At 36.3% G+C, this 19,456-nt stretch overlaps 1 protein-coding gene across 8 annotated transcripts in view; it reads right to left on the bottom strand.

Moving 5' to 3' along the window:
- Positions 1–7: 7 nt before the first annotated feature.
- Positions 8–19,456, bottom strand: part of adam11 (ADAM metallopeptidase domain 11) — a 36,028-nt gene continuing 16,579 nt past the window's right edge. For 2 of the 8 annotated variants that reach the window (XM_032573556.1, XM_032573563.1), the window contains exons 7-26: positions 19,376–19,436; positions 18,413–18,552; positions 16,386–16,460; positions 16,225–16,296; positions 15,770–15,936; positions 14,677–14,761; positions 14,512–14,602; positions 13,472–13,523; positions 12,987–13,086; positions 12,108–12,179; positions 11,641–11,733; positions 10,330–10,410; positions 10,205–10,255; positions 10,060–10,123; positions 9,696–9,801; positions 8,663–8,782; positions 8,422–8,590; positions 7,492–7,606; positions 6,195–6,285; positions 3,739–4,368 (exon numbers count right to left, since the gene is read on the bottom strand). In XM_032573556.1, coding sequence (XP_032429447.1) covers positions 4,332–4,368; positions 6,195–6,285; positions 7,492–7,606; positions 8,422–8,590; positions 8,663–8,782; positions 9,696–9,801; positions 10,060–10,123; positions 10,205–10,255; positions 10,330–10,410; positions 11,641–11,733; positions 12,108–12,179; positions 12,987–13,086; positions 13,472–13,523; positions 14,512–14,602; positions 14,677–14,761; positions 15,770–15,936; positions 16,225–16,296; positions 16,386–16,460; positions 18,413–18,552; positions 19,376–19,436 — 1,842 coding nt within the window. In that variant the 3' untranslated portion in view covers positions 3,739–4,331. Of the gene's footprint in view, positions 2,670–3,738; positions 4,369–6,194; positions 6,286–7,491; positions 7,607–8,421; positions 8,591–8,662; positions 8,783–9,695; positions 9,802–10,059; positions 10,124–10,204; positions 10,256–10,329; positions 10,411–11,640; positions 11,734–12,107; positions 12,180–12,986; positions 13,087–13,471; positions 13,524–14,511; positions 14,603–14,676; positions 14,762–15,769; positions 15,937–16,224; positions 16,297–16,385; positions 16,461–18,412; positions 18,553–19,375; positions 19,437–19,456 lie in introns of those variants that run through there. The other 6 variants (XM_032573555.1, XM_032573559.1, XM_032573558.1 and 3 more) reach the window with 5 other exon arrangements.

The following is a 19,456-nucleotide window of genomic DNA, read 5'->3' as shown; positions in this document are numbered from 1 at the left end:
CGACAAACATTTTCAGGTACGTTTTAATATAATATCAGTTTGCATTGGAAGTCAGAAGTAAATGGTGCTAAAATCTGCATCCAACTACAACATGTGATCAAAAACAGGACAAACAGTCACGGTCCGAGTTTTTTGCTAAATCCTATCTTGAGTAGCGACAGTTTGTTTAATCACATCTTGTCAAGCATTCCAGCTTGTAGTTCTGATTAAAATGGCTTTAAAATCAAAGATGCTGAGATATTCCTCTAATGTCGATGTACTGGCAGTGCAATTTGGATTATCTTTTACTGACATCAATGCCAATGCCCTGTTGAACGATGTTAGGTGACATCAGATGTTTACCCTGTATTAACAGTCCAGATGATCTGCTTTAAACATTGTATTGCTAATCTGAACCCTTTGCATCTTGTATTGTTTTCATGCTTTCCTCAGTTTGACAGCACAACTGCATGAATTTACTTTGCTTACAAGCTAAAACGTCAATGTATTTTATTGGAATTTTATGTCACAGATTAACACAAAGTGGTGCATTTTTTGAAATGGGAGGAAAAATCCACTTTTTGAGGGGCCAAGTGGCAAAAAATTTAGTTTTTAATGGGAAAAGATGGTAAAGATATAACCCAAAAGCCTGCTGCTTATCAATCACATAAAATTCCAAGTTTACACATTTAAATAGTATAGTTACAGTATCAATATTTTTGCAAAGCACAACAAGACGTTTCCAGTCTGATTTGGTTGTTTTATGGCCAAATCTCTCCCAGAACAGGTTTTGGACCCTTTCTGGCTAATTGTTCAGCTGTAGGCAGGAAGAAGAGTCTCGAATAAAAGACATGTGCTTCTGTTCACGGTGGCAGTGAATCACTGCTGTCACTTGAGTCCCAAAGCTTTTACAACAGCACCATATCTGTATGCTTAAGTACAGTCACATGAAAACGTTTGGGAATCCGACACAGCCTCCATAATAATTCACGCTAAATTTCCAAGTAGCATCTTCAACCTGGGGTGATCTCTAAAGAAAACAAATGGTGATTTAGTTGAACAAAAGGCATTAAAAATACCTTTTTTAGTATTTTGTAACAGCTTGATACCAGTTGCTTCACTGCAAAGAACCAACGTCTTACCAATTTCTTTTTTTTGTCTATTTTATAGCGCAAAAATCTCAGTACACTTGAAATAAGTCAAAACTATCTTACAAGTAACGTCTCAGCAACATATGGAGATTGTTTTAAGTAAATAATTCCTAAATATTGATGGAAAAGCACAAGTTACACTTGTAGATTATTCCACAATCAACGCGCAATGCACACGTTGATTGTGGAATAAACAGCCCAGGTAACCCCAGACTGGGGTTACCTAGCAACCCCAGCCAAGCCCAGCCAGTTACCTAGCAACCCAGTTCTTCCAGTGGCAGATTATTTCACCTACAAGACATAATGCCACGTTGTACACAGAACAAAACAACTTTTGAGTTTTAAAAATCAAAACTTTTGAAACTCATTTTCAAACGTTTCCAAAATCATTTCCAAGTTTTTTTTCTAGAATATTTCTGATTAATTTCACAATCTTTGTTAAGCAAATGTTCGACTTTTGAAACTCAGAAATGTTTTTTCCAAGAAAATTTCTGAAATTAAGCTCAAACATATATTTTTTTTCCTCACAAATTTTCAACTTTTGAAACTCTGAAATTTCCACTTTTTTTTTTTCTAGAAAATTTCTGACACTAATTGAAAATTTTTTTTTGAGCTTTTTGGTCAAACTGAACTCCTTTTTGTTTCCTATTGGCCCTAATGTGCCGTCGTACTTTAGGGATGCGATAAAAGCTTCTCTCTTTAACTTTCCCTCAGTGGCTCGTGAATCACAACATGAATCCATCATGTTGCAAAACTGGAAAACTACAGACTGGTCAGCTACTTTGTGTACAGTCTATGTAGTTTTTTCCTGCCAATATGGCCCCTGGCGGTTGTCTGACACCATCTTATGAAGAAAGCATAATATCTGAAACTCCAATCAACATATCACCATTATTAGCTTTCCTTTATAAGTAAGTTGCAACTTTGAAAGCCAAAATGAGGAGGTGTTCCCAAACTTTCCCATATGCCTGCACACACGTAGACATATTTTATATAGAAGTATTATTTATTTTACAGCAGGGAGAATATATTCAGTGCAAACCAACTGTCCCTCTGGTTGTCAACATGTTCCTCAGATTTCCTGTCAAGGCAGCATAAAAGGAGAAATTATGGCTCTTATTGTGGAATGTACCGTTCTAATCTAACAACCGACATTCAGTAACAGTTTGTGGTTTTTACACTGCAGAGAGGAGATGGTTGTGCTCTCCAGGAACTGAGAGCATTAAAATACGTAAAGGGTTAATGCGCAATAACAGCCGAAACGACAACATTAGACAGGATAGCGAAACAGGAAGTGATGAAGACTGTAAGGTAGAAATCGGTTCCCAGAAACTCGTGGCGACCCGCTGAAGGAGCGCCGTAGTTCTCAGATTTATTCCTCCATGCAGACTAAACTCAGCTGGAGTGAAGATCAACAAAGTCGGAGCAGGAAATGGAAAAACGGAAAGCCCCACGGCTCGTTAAGTGGAAGAAGTCTCCGTTCTGTCTCCTCAGAGTGGGCAGGAATAAAAGAGAGGTGCAACTTAAACTCCTGAAGATCTGGAAACCAGAGGGAAGACAGAACAGAAAAGAGGAGCATTAAGAGGGGAAAATAGAAAAAGAGCTTATTATTATAGCTAAAGACAGATTTTAGATCGGGAATATCAGAAAATGGACCCAAAGAAATGAGATTTACACTACAATAATAAAATAAAAACAGCTCTAATGATCGTGAAAAAAAAAAGCATAAATATTTAAGCAAATGTAACTATAATTAAATATTTATAGCTTTTTTGACACTATTAAATGTGGAAACCATGAAATTAAAATTGCAATTCTTTATGGCAAAAAGCTCACATAAATATTTGAGTTTTGAAGCATTTTCAGGGTCTCCCACAGTGTATTATCAGCCTGGCAGGCCGCCAGGCTTCACCAGTATTAATTTATCTTTCGTTTTTTGTTTTTTTTACCCCTCCAGGGGGTCTTTTGTGGGCTCTAGTGTCCCTTATGTGATAGTGGGCTGACGGGAAACGGGGAAGGAGAGGGGGGAAGACATGCGGCAAATGTCATCGGGTCCGGGAGTCGAACCCGCGACGGCCGCGTCGAGGACTCAAGGCCTCCAAATACGGGTCGCGCTACGCCCTACGCCACCACGGCGCGCCCATCTTTCGTTTTTAAATTATTGCCTTTTTTAAGACTTTATGGTTGGTGTTAGGTATTAATCCTCCAGTCTACTATCAAGAAATACTTTCAAATTAACTGTCAACTTTAAACATTTCAAGTCAAAAACATGGCGGCCGGCTGGATGAACGACTGCCCCAGCACTCTGAGCAGCGGGGCTAAAAAGTTTTCTGGAGGAAGCCCTTTGTTTATTTTCTTATGTCGCAGAAATTGAGAAACAATTTTCTAAACTTAGTCAACAGAAACAAGGCGGTTGGTCAGCAGACTTTAAATTATTTCATGATGAACTATAGAACAGGAAATATGAAACAATGAAAACCAAACTGAAATAATTACAATTACAAATAATTAACAGTTTTAATTATTTACACATTTGTATATTTTGAATTGCTACATTTTTGTGTCCATTAAAAACAAAAAAATATATATTTTAAAGAAGAAATGTGGAAACAATTCATATATTTTTTATTTTTTAATGAATGCTATCAGTGACTACAGATAACATAACAATTCATGAATTTTCTGAAATTTACCATCTTAATTGAGTTTTAATAGCAAATCTAAGATTGAATGAAAGTGAATCGATTCTAATCCATTTTTATTTTTCGTGCAAAGATTTTAAAGTTGATAAATTTTTCCATCCCATCCAGGCAAATTGGCAGATTTATAGTATATGACAAAATAACTTCTCCTTGTGGGAAAAACTATAACATTGGAATTGATTTCAACAAAATGAATAAAAAAAAAATGAAAATGACCAACAAAATACACAAGTTGTATAAATACAGCAAAGGTGAATAAATAAAAAAATGAGAAAAATCCAATATGTCTTGTTTTTAAACTGTAATAAATGTTTATTTTGATGTAAATATAATTAATTAACGTCTACAAAACAGTGTTTCAGTACTGGATAACAGGTGCAAGCAAACATAAAACCACACGGATATCTGTGAATATGTGGATATTTTAAAAATGCTCTAAATTAAAAGCGTGCACAAAACCGAAACCAAGACCAGCGATGTTCCAGGACTGGGATTAGGATTAAAATCCTGAGTCGTACCGTCCTTTCCGGATGTTCCTGGATTGGCAGCGGCGACGGGATGAAACAAAAAAACTCCGGTCAGATCATCAACCATCTTATGCATGAAGCACAAAGGGAAAAACATGCAGCAGCGAAAAGCTTCAAAGACAAATGATGTCCAGCCAACTGTTGATAAATTTGCATCATCGCTAACTAGCTAGCTCACCACTTTTTGCTAGCTTGCTTTAAAAAAAAGTGAGCTATCTAACTAGTTTTTCTCCTTCCTTCATTTCCACCGCATCTATAGCTGCTAATACACTTTGCTAGTGTAGTGGGTTGAGGAAAAAATGTTAAAAAAATCAATAAGTAAATAGAAAATACACCCCCTATTTTTCTATCAGAGTTGGTCTTGTCTTTTGTCTTTGTTTTTTTCCTGTGTGTGTAGACGTGTTTGTTGTGTGCGTGTGTCTTCTTGCCAGTGGGGGCGCTCTCGCGCCGCCATGGGTCTAGCGAGGAGAACGAGTTTCCTGGCTCTGGGCATGCGCAGCTCAGAATAAACGAGCTCTGCCAGAGTAACATTGTTTCAACTCGCTTCCTCTGTGATCCACAGGTAAGATAGGAGGCCACTCTCATAAGCCATGTAAAATGATCTGTACATATATAAAGATTAATTTCGGAGTCTATTGTATAACTTACATGTATAATTTGCAACGTTTTGTATTGCCGTTGATCTGTGTCGGCGTGTAGCTTGCTTTTTGTTGTTGGAGCCTTGGGGATTTTTAAATTTATTTATATCACTTGATCGGTCAGTATTGTTTGGGTAGCATTATAATATTTTTGTTTCTTATAACAGTGTATTTATTTGTGGTGGGCTTGATCTCTTTTGTGGCCGCTGTAACAGTTACAACTGACAAACGTTAAAAAAACAGTTGTAACTGACAAACGTTGGTGTGTCAGTTTACTGTGTGTTGTAGATGGAATGTTTTGTTCAGTTGGGTTATGTTAATTTAGGATTAGATTTTCTTAATTTCTTTTGCTATTATGTTATTTTATTTGAGGATTTTATTTTATTTTATTTCTTTGTGGAAACTCCGGATGTTGTTGACTGCATTTGAATTGTATTGTGGTTGTGTTTGTTTAATTCAGAATAAACGAGCTCTGCCAGAGTAACATTGTTTCAACTCGCTTCCTCTGTGATCCACAGAAATTGGTTGCAAAGGATTCCTGTGCCTTTGCACCGCTTGATACTGGCTCAGATTCCCCTAGGTCTGGTGCCAGTAACACTAGCTAGCAATGGCGTATTAGCTGCTTCCTACCAGTAGCCTTAATCGCTTCAAATCACCGAACGCAGTGAAGAAGCGACTCAAAAGTTTGCCTGACTGAAAAGTCAGATGAGAAACAAAGACTACATAGAATATGATCCTGCCAACACAATGTTTAAGACTTGTGATCAACATATGTAAGGCCAGCTAACCATTTAAAATAGATTTAAGACATTTTAATGCCTTAAATTTAGACTTTTTAAAGATGTGCAGACTTGGTTTTGGTAAAAGAAATTACCAAAAGTCTGAAAGTATCTAGTAATTTCTTGTTATGAGGCATAAAAATCCTTAGAATGAAGTCACTGTCGCTACGTATGAATAATCTCACAAAGAAAAATATGGGGTAGTGATTTCACGCTAGGAAATTAAATAAATATTCTCGGTGCTTACTGGTACAGCTGCAGTTCCTTCTTAAACAAGACATTTATGCTTTAAATATGAATTTAATATCAGAACATGCAGATTGACAACTGTGTACCGCACATGCAGCAGCGTAAACAAACCAAGCAGCAGCTGCAGCACACAGAGACACGCAGACATGCGCCGAGCCAGGACTCTTACTTAAATCCCCAGCCTGTTCCCCCCAGGATTATTGCAGCGAGCAGAATCGCACCAGCGACCGAACCGATTATGATATTGGTGCCACTGGGACCTGTGGGAGCGAAGTCGGCCAGAATGAGAGCAGAGCGAGAAAGCAGAGGAGGAAGTATGAGTTTGTTTGTTAATGGCAACCTGAAGGATTGCAGACCAAACTGAGGTCTGAAGGAGAAAACGTTGCGCTGCTAGAGGCAAATCCAAACATAATGTTTATAAAAGATTAAACAGAAACTTGGCTCTGGGGAGAAACTGGAAGTACGCAGAAAGGGTTCTTTTAATTTTCCAAACGTTCCGAGATTTGTCTTGAATTTTAATTTCTGCACACAGTTTAAGAACAACTTAAAACTTTTATTTTAAAACTAAATAGAAGAGGAACCCAAAGCTTTACTGCTTGACTAACCAATACACACGCAGTATTTCTGTAATATATTTATTCAAACTTTGCTTCATCCACAAGGTGTTTACAGAGTGAGCAAACTATAACTAAACTCATCACTTCTAAGAAAATTTACGAGGTAATTTAATACTTGGAGCCACTGATTTTAAGTCATATCTTTATCCATTCAAATAAGAATCCAAAATTTTACATCAAATTTTTTAATCACATAAAACTTTAATAAAAGAAAAATAATACTCGAGTAAAAATCTAAAATTTCAAAAAAACGTTTTCTTTAGGAAGAAAATCTTTAAATAAAAATATTATTCTTCAGAATAAAATTTAATTTTAAAAACTTTTTTTTTTAAATAAAAAAGAAACTTTTTTACTCCTTTACAGTAAAAATCTAAAGTAAAAAATATTTTTTAAGAATAAAAATCTAACTTAAAAACCTTTTCATCCTTAAAAGAATTAAATAAATAAAAAAACATTTTTATAATAAAAATTAAAAATAAGATTTTTATTCTTTGAAATAAAAAGCCAATTTTAAAACCATTACCCTTTAAAATATATATTTTTAATTTTTTCGCCTTTATAATAAAAATCTAAAATAAAAATTGTATTCCTCAGAATAAAAATCTCATTTTTAAAACATGTTTATCCTACATAAAATAAAATAAAAATATTTTCATACTTCAGGATTTTTTTGTATTTTTTAGAAATCCTTTAAAATAAACATTTTTAATGAAAATCTAAAATAACTATAACACTTTTTAAAACTTAAAGTATACAGATAGTAAACTGACATTGATGCTAAGGATAATATTTTTCCAGGGGATTCAGTTTGTGGCAGGTAAATAAACTAAAATGTCTCCGTGTGTTTACCTTTGTACTTCTCTGGTCCCTCCAGTGGGGTCGGCGTCGGGATTGGGTCGAACAAGCTGCAGTCCTTCCCGGTGTAATCGGGATCACAGATGCACTTCACCTCGTTACTGCACGTCTGAGAGGAAAAGGGAGAAAATTTTAGTTTGAATTCACACCATCCCTGCTTAATTCGCTTTAATCTAGAAACTCCGGTTCGTTTGGGGAGAAATTAATACCAAAGAAGTGAAGTCTGGTTCGGCTAAAACATAGATTTCGGTTCGGTTGAGGTCAACTCTGGTTTGGTTTGAATGCATCCATGTATCACGTCAGACAGGAGACCGCTCTTTAAGCAGGAAGCGACCTACACGCGGGGCATTCTGGGTAAATATAACCAAAACAAACTCGCGTGTCTAGCGCTAGCGGGAGAACAACAAGAGAGAAATCCGACAACCGCTAAAATGCGACGCTAATCCATCTTGGTTACATTGTGTGAAGAAGGAAATTGCTTTCATGTCTTCTTCAGAGGTTTTTGTGTCGTTTCCTTCAGTGGTTCTTGGTACAGCGCCCCCACAGGCGAGGAGGGGAACAGGTTTTTCAAAACTGCAGCGTGAAAACGAACCACAGCAGCTGAAAATGTAACAAATGTTGCAATTTTGGTCCCCAAGCGAACCGAGTCAGTTTCTTTTTTTTTTTCATACTGTTTATTTATTTACACAGAGACAATGTCCAACATTTTATTAACCTATTAAAAGGAGAGATTATGGTACCAACTGATAGAGAAAAAAATGTGCAAATTTCCACCTGAAGCCACTGACAGGTTCACTGAAATGAAAAGCCATGTTACTTATTAGTTACTAGTCATTAGGCGGACCATCAGGTGTGAAAACAGCCTGAAAGCGCGTAGCATGCCCAGACGGGGAGGTTTTCTGGGGTCAAGGGGCGTGGGCTCACCCCATGGTGGGAGCAAATGAGTGAGGTTGAGGAGCCGGGGCAGGAGCTGAGGTTAAAGGTCGGCACAGGGAGGCAGCGGCGCTCCAGACACATCATGTTTGGCCCACATGGCGTCCCATCATCCACGTAGCCCAGATCCAGACCGTCGTCCAACACCGCGTGACCCCCTCTGGAACTCAGACAATCACAATCAAGCATCCTGGTTCTTAACCTCAACTCTTAGTTGCTTTCCCTGCTTCACCTGCAGTCCATGTATCGGTTCTGGTGATGGATCGTCAAACTGGTGAGTCTTCCCTGCAGTTCCCCAAATCTGGGCCTTTCTGTCAGGTTGGTGCAAAGCAGCAGCCCACAGAGAACGTCTCTGCATGACGAGAGCAAACACACCGAGACGCTAAACTCCACCAGAAACACGGCAGCTTCCACACTGTAGGTAGAGCTGGGCGACATGGCTAATAAATAAAATCTGACTTTCTTTTCTTTTCTAAAAAAATAAAATATAAATGACAGAAAATATATTCAAAAAGTGGCTTTTGTTTTAATCATTCCTTCTGTGACTTAAAACGATTATTGATATTTATTGTAAATAAAACTTTCTCCTAAATAACTCACCTGGTTAAATAAAGATTAAATAAAATAATAATAAAAAACGATAGAGTATTAGGACCAAACTGGTCTGAATGTTTGTTTAATTATGAGAATATAGTCATAAAATTAGCAATTTTGCAAAATGAACATCCTAAAATTACGAGGTTGTAAGAGTCATCAAGAGCTGACGTGAACAAACTGAATCTGATTTGATTCTTTTTCAAAACAGATTCAGTCATTAGTTTCAAAGTCCTGCTACTGATAATAATCTGATGCGTTAAAACAAAGTATTTCTGTATTTGTTAAACTGATATCAAAGTATTATTTCACAAGATGCTCAGCTATGCAAAACTAGCTATTTTTTTGCTAGTTTTTGTGATTTACTTCTCATAAAATTAAGCCGTTACTCTGGTAATATTAATACTTTATTTGTAAAATGTTAAAATAGTCTTAGTCTGGCCGTAATATTTCATCATTGAATTTAAATAAATAGCTGTAAAACTATTTTTACCAAACAAAATGGCGTTTCTGGGCGCGCTGACATCACTCTGAACTAATAAAACCCAAGGACTGCATTGGCGAGAAAAGAAATCCAGATTTTCCAAAAGTTAAATCTTCAAAAACCAAAAATTTGATAAAATGAAAACATCTATTTATCGCCCAGCCGTTTATAGTGATGATTTTCTTACTGCTTGTTGCACTGGACCCATCCCTGCCCGCCAGGGTTCGGCCCACAGTTCCCCTTCTCTGTTCCCTCCGAATTCAGCTTTTCATAACAAAACCTGTCAGCCGAGTCTGAGAGAGAAGAACAAACTCTTTCAGTCAACAGCCAAAAAATATCCAGAGTCACTTTAAAACCACATTTTAAAGTATTTTTATTAGGATTGTAGGTGATAAAAACCATAAACAAAGTAGCTCATATTTAAAACTGAAATGTTCAAATGCATTCCACATGATTGTAGCATAATAAAATGTGAAGGAGTTAGAGGAGATTTTAAGAGTCAGAGCCACTAGGGGGCAGTGTGGCCTCAGAAACATTAAAGTCAGACTTACTGTAACCCCACAGAGTTCTGCACTGGCCATCTCTGGTCTTACAGCGGCCACCATAACACCGACCCTGATGAGACAAAAAGTGACTTTAAAAAGAGAAATGGATGCTTCACTGACCGCCAGAAAACAAACAAACATGCTGTCTCACCTGGCCAGCTTCGCAAGTGTATCCGTCCAGTTTGTGGACGTTGTGAGGACACTGAAAGACACAAATCAATCAGACTGAGTTTTAGATTAATGAATATGTTCACCTGATAAATGTACTTCCTTCACCTGGCTGGAGTCGCCTGAGCAGGTTTCGGGAATGTCACAGTCATTCACGGCATCGCGGCAGGTCACACCTCTGAGCTCGTACTGCAGGACGGAGAAATGAGACACCAGAAAACAGAGAAAGGAATCAGTGAGAGTTTTTAAAACCCAGATTAAGAGACACTCTTTTTCTTTATCAGGAATTTATTCTTTAAAGGTGATCTATTATGTTTCCTTTAACAGGTTAGCATATTTCTGTAAAAATATGTTTTTTTGCACAAAATCATTCTTAGACAATGATTCTGTACAGCTTTGAAAAGCAGAAGTGGACCTTTCCGCACAAGCAACAAGAATGCAGCAAATAGTTTCTAGATGGTAAGTCAACAACAAAACACTTGTCGTTTCCAGCAGCCATTGTACAGCGCATACTAGGCCTGACACGATAACAAATTTTGCTGGATGATAAATTGCTCCAAAAGTTTTTGCGATAAAAAAATAATGTTGTTGGTTTTTTTAAAGTAATATAACGGTAATGGCAAAATAATAATGCAAGAACACATTCCCAAAGATTAGTAAACTTTAAATTCCAATGAACATTTAACACTGGAACTGGAAGACATTTTAAATATTCAAAATAAATAAACAAAACAACAAATAAAATTTATTTTGAAGTCTTTGTAAGCAAAATTGTCCTTCAAAAGAGGGCTGGTTGAGGCCAAAGCAACAAAATGAAGGCTTTTATTCTCCAGGTTTTGGCAGAAAGAGAGAAAAAGTGTAAATCTTTATAGTTTCAAGGAAAACTATAAATCATGCCAATGGAAATTATTGAGTTTGTTTTAATTTATCATCCGATTAATTGATTTATTGACTATTGTGACAGGCCTGGCGCATACATTGGCAAAAACAGCTGACTAAACGTGCTGGAACTCAACTTGGGTTGCTAGGTTACGAGCTGGGCTTCACTGGGGTTGCTAGGTAACGACGCAGTGCTTGTCGAATATGACTTAACATTCAAGAGGTTTTTGGAACGGCTCCTTTTCCAGACACCAAAAAAAAAACAAACAATAACTCTCTGCTGGGCGGCTTTTAAGTGCTCGGGTTGTTTTTAGAAGAAGAAGAAGAACAGGTCCTTTTTAAATAGAGGACAACTATTGGACTGCAGTCCTAACAAAGTGCTTAGAAAATTGTTACCAGAACTTAGTGTAGCAGAATTTAAATACAATATTTAATTCTCTAACTCAGAGAGGCTTCACGGCCTTCACTGAGTTTTCGCAGAACTTCTAAGTCCTGGAAACATTTATTATTAAGTTGGAGATGAAAGCCACCGGAGCTCACCTTGCAGTCCCTGCAGCACAACCCGTTGCTGCACATGGCATTGTGGGTCAGAGTGCACTTCTTACAGCAATTGGCTCCACTTTGACTACACTCCTAAAGGCCAGACAGACGTTAAAAGACATGAAACAAAGTGACAAACCTGAAATCCTTTTCAATGTAACACATTGAGATTATTTGCAAATGGCATTCTTTTGTATAAATACACCACTTTTTTGTTTTTGGTGCCCCTGGTGTAAAACAAAAAGGTAGATATGCCACACACAGAAGCACTTTCAGATAAAGTCATTTTATTTACCAAACTTCATGTGTTCACAGCTGGCATAAGACGCTTTGCTACCATTCTCTAAAATTACAGCACTAAAAAAGTATTGGAAGTGGTATTTTTTTTTAGCTTGATATTATGCTACTGCAATAAATGCTTATTTTATATTAGGTCAGAGGTGCCAGTAAGGTTAGTTTATGCTCACCACCAGTGATCCACAGTCACATTCCTCTCCCAGCTCCACATATCCATTCCCACACTCTGAGGGATCTAACAACTACACAGAAAATAACAAAACAGCATCATCTCATTTTCAAAGACCGCAGTTCAAAACTTAAATTTAAATACAACTTAGCAATAACAGTTTTTTTCTAATATTTCTGTCTACATTCGAGTGTATAAACTAAGGGTGCAAACAATTAATTATTAATTAATAGTTTGTTAAATTAAAATTAGTTCCAATCAATTAAAAACGCCCACTTAGACTTTGTTTCAGTGTTGTAATTTGGCCGCCATCCAACAGAGGGCGCAGCTGATCATTCTTAACCGGAGAATGTTGCTACAGAAACAGAAAGATGGCCGCGGAGCCATATCAGGAAACGACCCACAAAGAGTCCGTTGTGGGATATAAAATGCACTTTATGCGGTTCTGCTTTGAAATGTAAACACTTGAAAAGCGTCTTGGTGCTCTTTACAGAGCGAAGTTTTCACAATCATTCAAGACCAAAACTTTCTCTGTATGAACAGTTTTCTTTTCACTGGGAATTATTCTTTCCATCTTTTATTCAACTGTTCAGCAACCTAAGTGCTTCCTAATTAACATTTAATAAATATGTCTAAATGTAATAATGAGAGAAAACCACAATTTTATGTTCATACAGCCAGTATTTAATGCAGCTAACACATTTAGCATGTTATGAAAAACGTAGCCACACTGATGGGTGTTATGAGAAAACTCAGGTTTTTAAGAAAATTAGTCGAATGATAAGATCAATCAACCTTAGATTAACTCATTAATCATTAATCAATAACTTCCATCCCTAGTTTAAACTGTAAGGCCTCACAGAGCCGCCAGCTGAATCACCTTAGTGGGTTTATTAAACAGGCAGCTTCCTCCTCCCTGCTGCAGGAAGCGCAGGTACTCCTCTATACTGCAGCGGGAAAACTTCCTGGGCAGGTAGTAGCTGATGGATGCAGGCAAAAATAAGATATTACAAGTTTTACTTATTTTTTATGTTAGTTCAAATTCATACCTCTTGAATTTTCAAATATTTTGTGATACGACAACTTCAAAATTCAATGAATTTAGTTAGGATTTTACATGGTAGCTCAATAAAAAGGAGCATAATGGCAACATGGAAGAAAATGAGGCAGGAAAAAAAATCTTAAAGGTGTGAATTAATAAAAAGAGTCCAACTGTTTGTATTTTAGTCTCAATGTAAATCCATTGAACGAGAAGAAAATGTCACAAACCATGAAAGGAAACACAGTAATCGTGGAAGAAGCTGCTCCATTTTTGCAAGACACATAATGTTAACATTTATTTTCCTGAAAATACTTCTTCTGTACCCGGTGTCCTCCATGATGCAGCCCAGCCATGGATCTGGACACCTGCAGCCTGCTGGACAAACACAAAAACTTCTGTGATTAAAAAAGATAAAATATACTCTACAGAGATGAAGCTCACCCTGATGGACCAGTCGAAGTAACAGCAGTTTTCAATAATTGTGCATAGATTTTAGAAATGCAAAATCTACATTTACGAAGTCAGAAAAATGTTTAGTTTTACATGTTTTATTGGTTTTAGTCAGTTTAATCGATTATTGCGTCAATTAATAGAAAAATCAAATAAAAATGTATCTGATTTAAAGCATATTTTATACTTTACTAGAATAAGACAATTCAAATAAACAAATAATACAATTTTATTTCTAAAGGAGAAAATAATCATTTTATTGTCTAAAATGCAGTAAAAGCATTCATTTAATGAACGCCTGAGCGTTTGTGGATAGAAAAAACTTTGAACATAAACATTAGAAAGTTCAGCCCTTCATCAATACAGTGTAGTGATAATCTTAATTTTTTATTAATAATTGGACAGAAAAAGCTGATTTTATTCATTTATTTTTTTGCATGAAGCTAAAACTCACTTGAGAATTTCTGTGTGAAACATAGTTACAGCAAATATGTTTTTTAAATTTATTTTAAATGCAAAAAGGAATTTTGTTGCTTAATTACAGTTCTGGGTATCAAGATATTTCAACAAATGGTAATTTTGGCCTTTTACTTACTTATTCCAATAATCAATTCATTGTGATTAATTTGATTAATTAATTCAGTCCCAGTTAGATAAATCGAACTTTTCCTTACTCTGATTTTATGGTGTTGTGTCACTGAGGTAGATGAAATAAAGTAAAATTACTTTCTCACCTCAAACATGTAAAGTTGTGATTAAACAAATTATGCCAAAAAGGCAATATGAATAGTTTTAAAGTAGAAGAAAAACAGCCATGAATGTGTAACGTCTCTGAGGGTCAAATCTGAGTCGTTCTCTTGAATGTCGGCCATTTTGTTTTTGAAGCTCTCAACTAAGATCAGTGATGAATTACCTGCAGCTGTTCGCTCTTTGTTCCTAAGCATGCCGATGTTCTGCCCCAGACTCTGACACAGAGTGATGGCCATCGGACCCACGCTGCCAAACTGCGGAGCCACACAGGAAATAAATCAGGGAAAGTTATCATGGCGGCTGCAGGACGCTGCAGTTCTTCCTTCACCTCGTTGATGCCGCCGCCCCTCGTCAGGGAGCAGATCCCCCCGATGTAAGCGGCTTCGCTGCGGCTGCTCATGAACGTCCTCCCTCTGAAAAACAAATATCGATGAGACTGGATGAGAGGAGAAACAACAAGTACGATGGAGTATTAGGGCCGCGCTAAGAAAGCAAAATAAAATAAAATAAATTAGGAGGACAAAGTTATAAAATAAAAAAATAAAGTCGAAATAATGTGAATAAAGTCATAATTTTACAAGAATAAAGTCATAGTATTGCAAGAAGCGAGTAAAGTCAAAATAATACAAGAATAAAGTTGAAATAATGACAATAAAGTCATAATATTACAAGAATAAAGTAATATAAGAATAAAGTATTAATATCATGAGAATAAGGTTGTACAATAGTGGAAACAATGAGAAAAGAGTGAAAATATTTTGAGGAAAAAGTCCTAAAATTTCAAGAATTAAGTCTTACTATTAAGAGAATAAAGTCATAATATTAAGAGATATAAAGTTGCACAAGAATAAAGTCAAAAATAATGACAATTAAGTCTTTATTCTTGAATAATAATAATACAAGAATAAATTATAGAAATAAAGCAATAATACCATGACAATAAAGTCCTACAAGAATAATGTCAAAATAATGAGAAAAAAGTTATTATGTTACAAGAATAAAGTCTTGCTATTAAAATAAAGTCAAAATAATGAGGAAAAAGTCATAATATTCTAAAAATGAAGTAATATCATGAGAATAAAGTTGTAGAAGAATAGTCAAAATAATGATAATAAATACAAAATATTTTGAGAATAAAGTCCTAAAATTACAACAATAAAGTCTTACTATTAAAGTCAAAATAATATGAGAGTAAATTAACATTTCCAGAATAACATCATCAGGAAAAAGTTGTAATATTATAAGTTTACTATCGTAATAATACAACTTTCTTCTCGTACGATTTTATTCTCAACACATTATGTCTCTAGTTCTTGCAATATTCCGACTTTATTCATGTAATTGAAACATATTTTTTCTTTGCGGCCCTAATACTCTGTTCAGTGATCAGTAAAATAAATAAAATTAAAAGTAAACCCTACGAGAAGAGGTGCACGGCGTCGCAGCGCTGCTTGATGCTCTCCTTCCTGAACTTCATGAAGTCTCTCAGGGTGAGCAAGGCGTCGTCGCCGACGGCGATCCTGTTCTCAGACGACCAGGTTTCCATGGCTACCAGGACGATGCGGGTGTTGAGCTGCTCCTTGTAGATCTGAAAAAAGGGTTAACCAGGAAGGATTATGCAACAGGTGAGGATCTGATTCATTACTGTGGGATCGTTTTAATCAGTTTGGTTAATAAATATTCAGCTTGAACTGAGCTGTGAGAGGAAATGTGAAACCAAAAATAATAATCAACCGATGACTGTTTGCCTCACAAACAATCATTAAAGACAAAACTTGATAAACTACAAAACATTTGTAAATTCTCGTTTATTTTGTGTCTTTTTTATACTAAATGTTTGGTGGTCAACATATTTTTAAATGAAGAAATTTCTCACCAAGTCGGCCATGTTCACTACGGATTTGGCGAAAATCTTCGTTTGAGACGTCGACCTGCGGAGCTGCACAAACTAACAGAAACAAAACGGAGATTTCATCATTTAGCGGCTCTTCTGTCCTGATTGAACAGGCGAGAAACGGAGCAATAACGCTCACCTACCAGCTCATAATCATTAACGATCATCAGCTCGATGTACTTGGTCTCGGTCTGAACGGTGCGCTGGCCTCGCCTCACCTGAGGAAGACAAAGACACAAACCCTGAGCCGAATGTTTAAAATGTCAAAATAACCTTCAGACGTCAGACACACATGAAGCAAACGCAGCAGCTGCAGCCATTAGCCACTCTGCATGGACAGACTCCTGCTGACGATGGTGGTGAAACTCTACCTCTGTCCTTGAGAGGGAAACTCAACTTCAAGAACGTTTATAAAGCAGAAAGCTTTCTGTTTCCGCTGCTTCAGAAGCTTCTGTGTCTAAATACACCCTGAAAGGAATATAACATATTTCTGAAACGAGTAAATAAACGTTTGGAGCTGAAATCATCTTGATGTCAAACTGCAGCAGAGACTTAAATCAATAAAGTATTTTTCAATTTAAATCGAATACTTGCTCAATTACACATTAAAGTTGGAAAATTTTATTTTTTAACAGAAATAACTCACAACTTACCGAGTTAAAAGTCATTAACACCAGAAATTATAATAAATTATATGGTAAACTTATAATAAGTTATATGGTAAACTAGAACCAGTGAAACTTGGGCATTGATTAATCCAACCTGGTGCTTTGTTGATACTGGGTTCCATTTGTAGTCCGAAATTTCAACTTTACGAAACCAAAAAAAGCAATTAAAACGCCTAACATTAGAAAAACAATGCTAACATTAGCATACTAACACTAACATTAGCACACTAATGCTAACATTAGCATACCAATGCTAACATTAGCACACTAATGCTAACATCAGCACACTAACGTTAACATTAGCTCTAACATTAGCATACTAAAGCTGGCACTAGCACACTATTGCTTGCACTAACATTAGCATACTAGCTCAAAGTAACACTTTCATTAGTAAACTAGTGCTTGTATTAGCAAACTATCTCTAACATTAGCACAATAATACTTAAAATAGCACTAACATTAGCAAACTAGGTCCAATATTTGCACACCAATGCTAACATTAGCACAGTACAACTAAAATTAGACTTAGACTTAGACTGACTTTATTGTCATTTTGCATGCACAGGGTGTATACAGAACGAAATTTCGTTGCATACGGCTCAGGACAATGTTTTGAGCTTTCAATTGTGAGGTTACTCCAGAATAAAATACAGTATACAATATGAATATAAAAATATAAAATATAAAGTGCAGGAGTGACAGTAAAATATAAGTTATTTAGCTCTGTACATGTGCAAGGTATAAAGTGGAGACCAGATTTTAAGTGCAGTCCAGTTAAGAGTTCAGCAGTCTGATGGCAAGTGGGAAAAAGCTGTTTCGGAACCTGGTGGACCTGCACCGGATGCTGCGGAACCTCTTTCCAGAGGGCAGCACTAACATTAGCATACTAACTCTAAGTGACACTTTAATTATAAAACTAGTTCTTGTTTTAGCAAACTGAGTCTAACATTAGCACACTAACACTAGCATACCAATGCTAACAATAGCACACTGATGTTAACATTAGCATACCAATGCTAGCAATAGCACAGTAACATTAACATTAGCATACTAAAGCTGTTACTAGCACACTATCGCTTACAATAGCACTAACATTAGCATACTAACTCTAAGTGACACTTCCATTACCAAATTAGTTCTTGTTTTAGCAAAATGGGTCTAACATTAGCACACTAATGCTAACGTTAACAATAGCACTAACATTAGCACACTAGCTTCAGGTAACACTTTTGTTAGCAAACTAGCTCTTATATTAGTAAACTGGGTCTAACATTAGCACACTATGCTTACAATAGCGCTAAAATTAGCATACTAGCCCAAACATTACCACACTAATGCTGTCCAACTTGTGCATCCTAACCATTTTTTAACTTTAGGTAATTTGTTGCATAATCGTCCTGATAAAATAAGATAAACTGTATAATATACTTTTTATAATTTATATTCATCCACTCTCTGTCATTATTGACACCTGTTGGAGGTACAGATGCATCAACACTAACTTGTCTTTTGGAGCGCCTCTGGCCTCTGGTGAAAACAGTTTTCTCTTCTTCAGACTTGTTGTCTCCATCCTTTATCTCGCCGTCTCCTTCAGAGAGACCATCTGTTCGCCCCTCAGGCTCTGTGCTGTTCATGAAGCATCCTGCGAGACGCACAAAAGCAGAAAAGTGACTAGTCATCAGTCCAGATACATGTAACTGTGTATTTTAGTCCTCTGATATGCAGAAAAGATCGATATCAAGCAGCGGGTAGAGGAAGGAGATTAATGAGGAGAGGAAGAGGAGGCAAGGGCGAGGAGGACAGACGGACAACATGATAGCAGGAGGGTGACGAGGACACACAAAAACAGGAGAAAATTTTAACTGTAGTGGCAGAATATTTGATTATTTTAGCTCAATTTCAAGGACAGAACTAAAAATTTCACAGCAAGAAGTGATACACTGCAAAAAAGCGGCTTTATTCTACAACAAACATCTTATTTTACTTCAAATAAGACAAAACTAACTGGTAAGTAACTTTTCAGCAAGATGTAGGAGCTTATTTTGGGCAAATAATTCCTTAATAGCGATTCAAATGTAGTAGCTTTTCATGAAACAAGTGAAATTACCTGTTTATTTCATTGATAAGAAGTAAAATAATTTTATAAGCAAAATAATTCATTGATATTAAGGAATTACTGACTTAAAACAAGCTCCTCTATGTTGTTGAAAAGTTAGTTTCGTTTTATTTCAAGTGTTTTAAGAAACTAGACCAAAAATACTTTGTAAGATTTTTGCTTTTTGCAGAGTAGGAGGCAACTCTTAAACTTTAGTCAGTTGCGACTTTACAGATAAACATCTGAACCTCATAAGAATTCAATCACAGCAAATTTATCCTCCATATTTGTTACTGAGTAATATTATCTGTTAACTCCACTTTAATTTGCATAAATATTTCTACTATCTGATCGGAAATGCAGCTCCTACCTGGACAGGAAAGTGAGAAGAGGTCGATGTCGGGCATTCGATACACGATGTGGTCTTTCTGCTTCAGAAAGGTGACAAATT

The sequence above is a fragment of the Xiphophorus hellerii genome, chromosome 10, assembly GCF_003331165.1.
Source record: "Xiphophorus hellerii strain 12219 chromosome 10, Xiphophorus_hellerii-4.1, whole genome shotgun sequence".
NCBI classification, from domain to species: Eukaryota; Metazoa; Chordata; class Actinopteri; order Cyprinodontiformes; family Poeciliidae; genus Xiphophorus; species Xiphophorus hellerii.
Note: the sequence above shows the minus strand (reverse complement) of the source record. Positions and strands in the feature narration are given on the sequence as shown.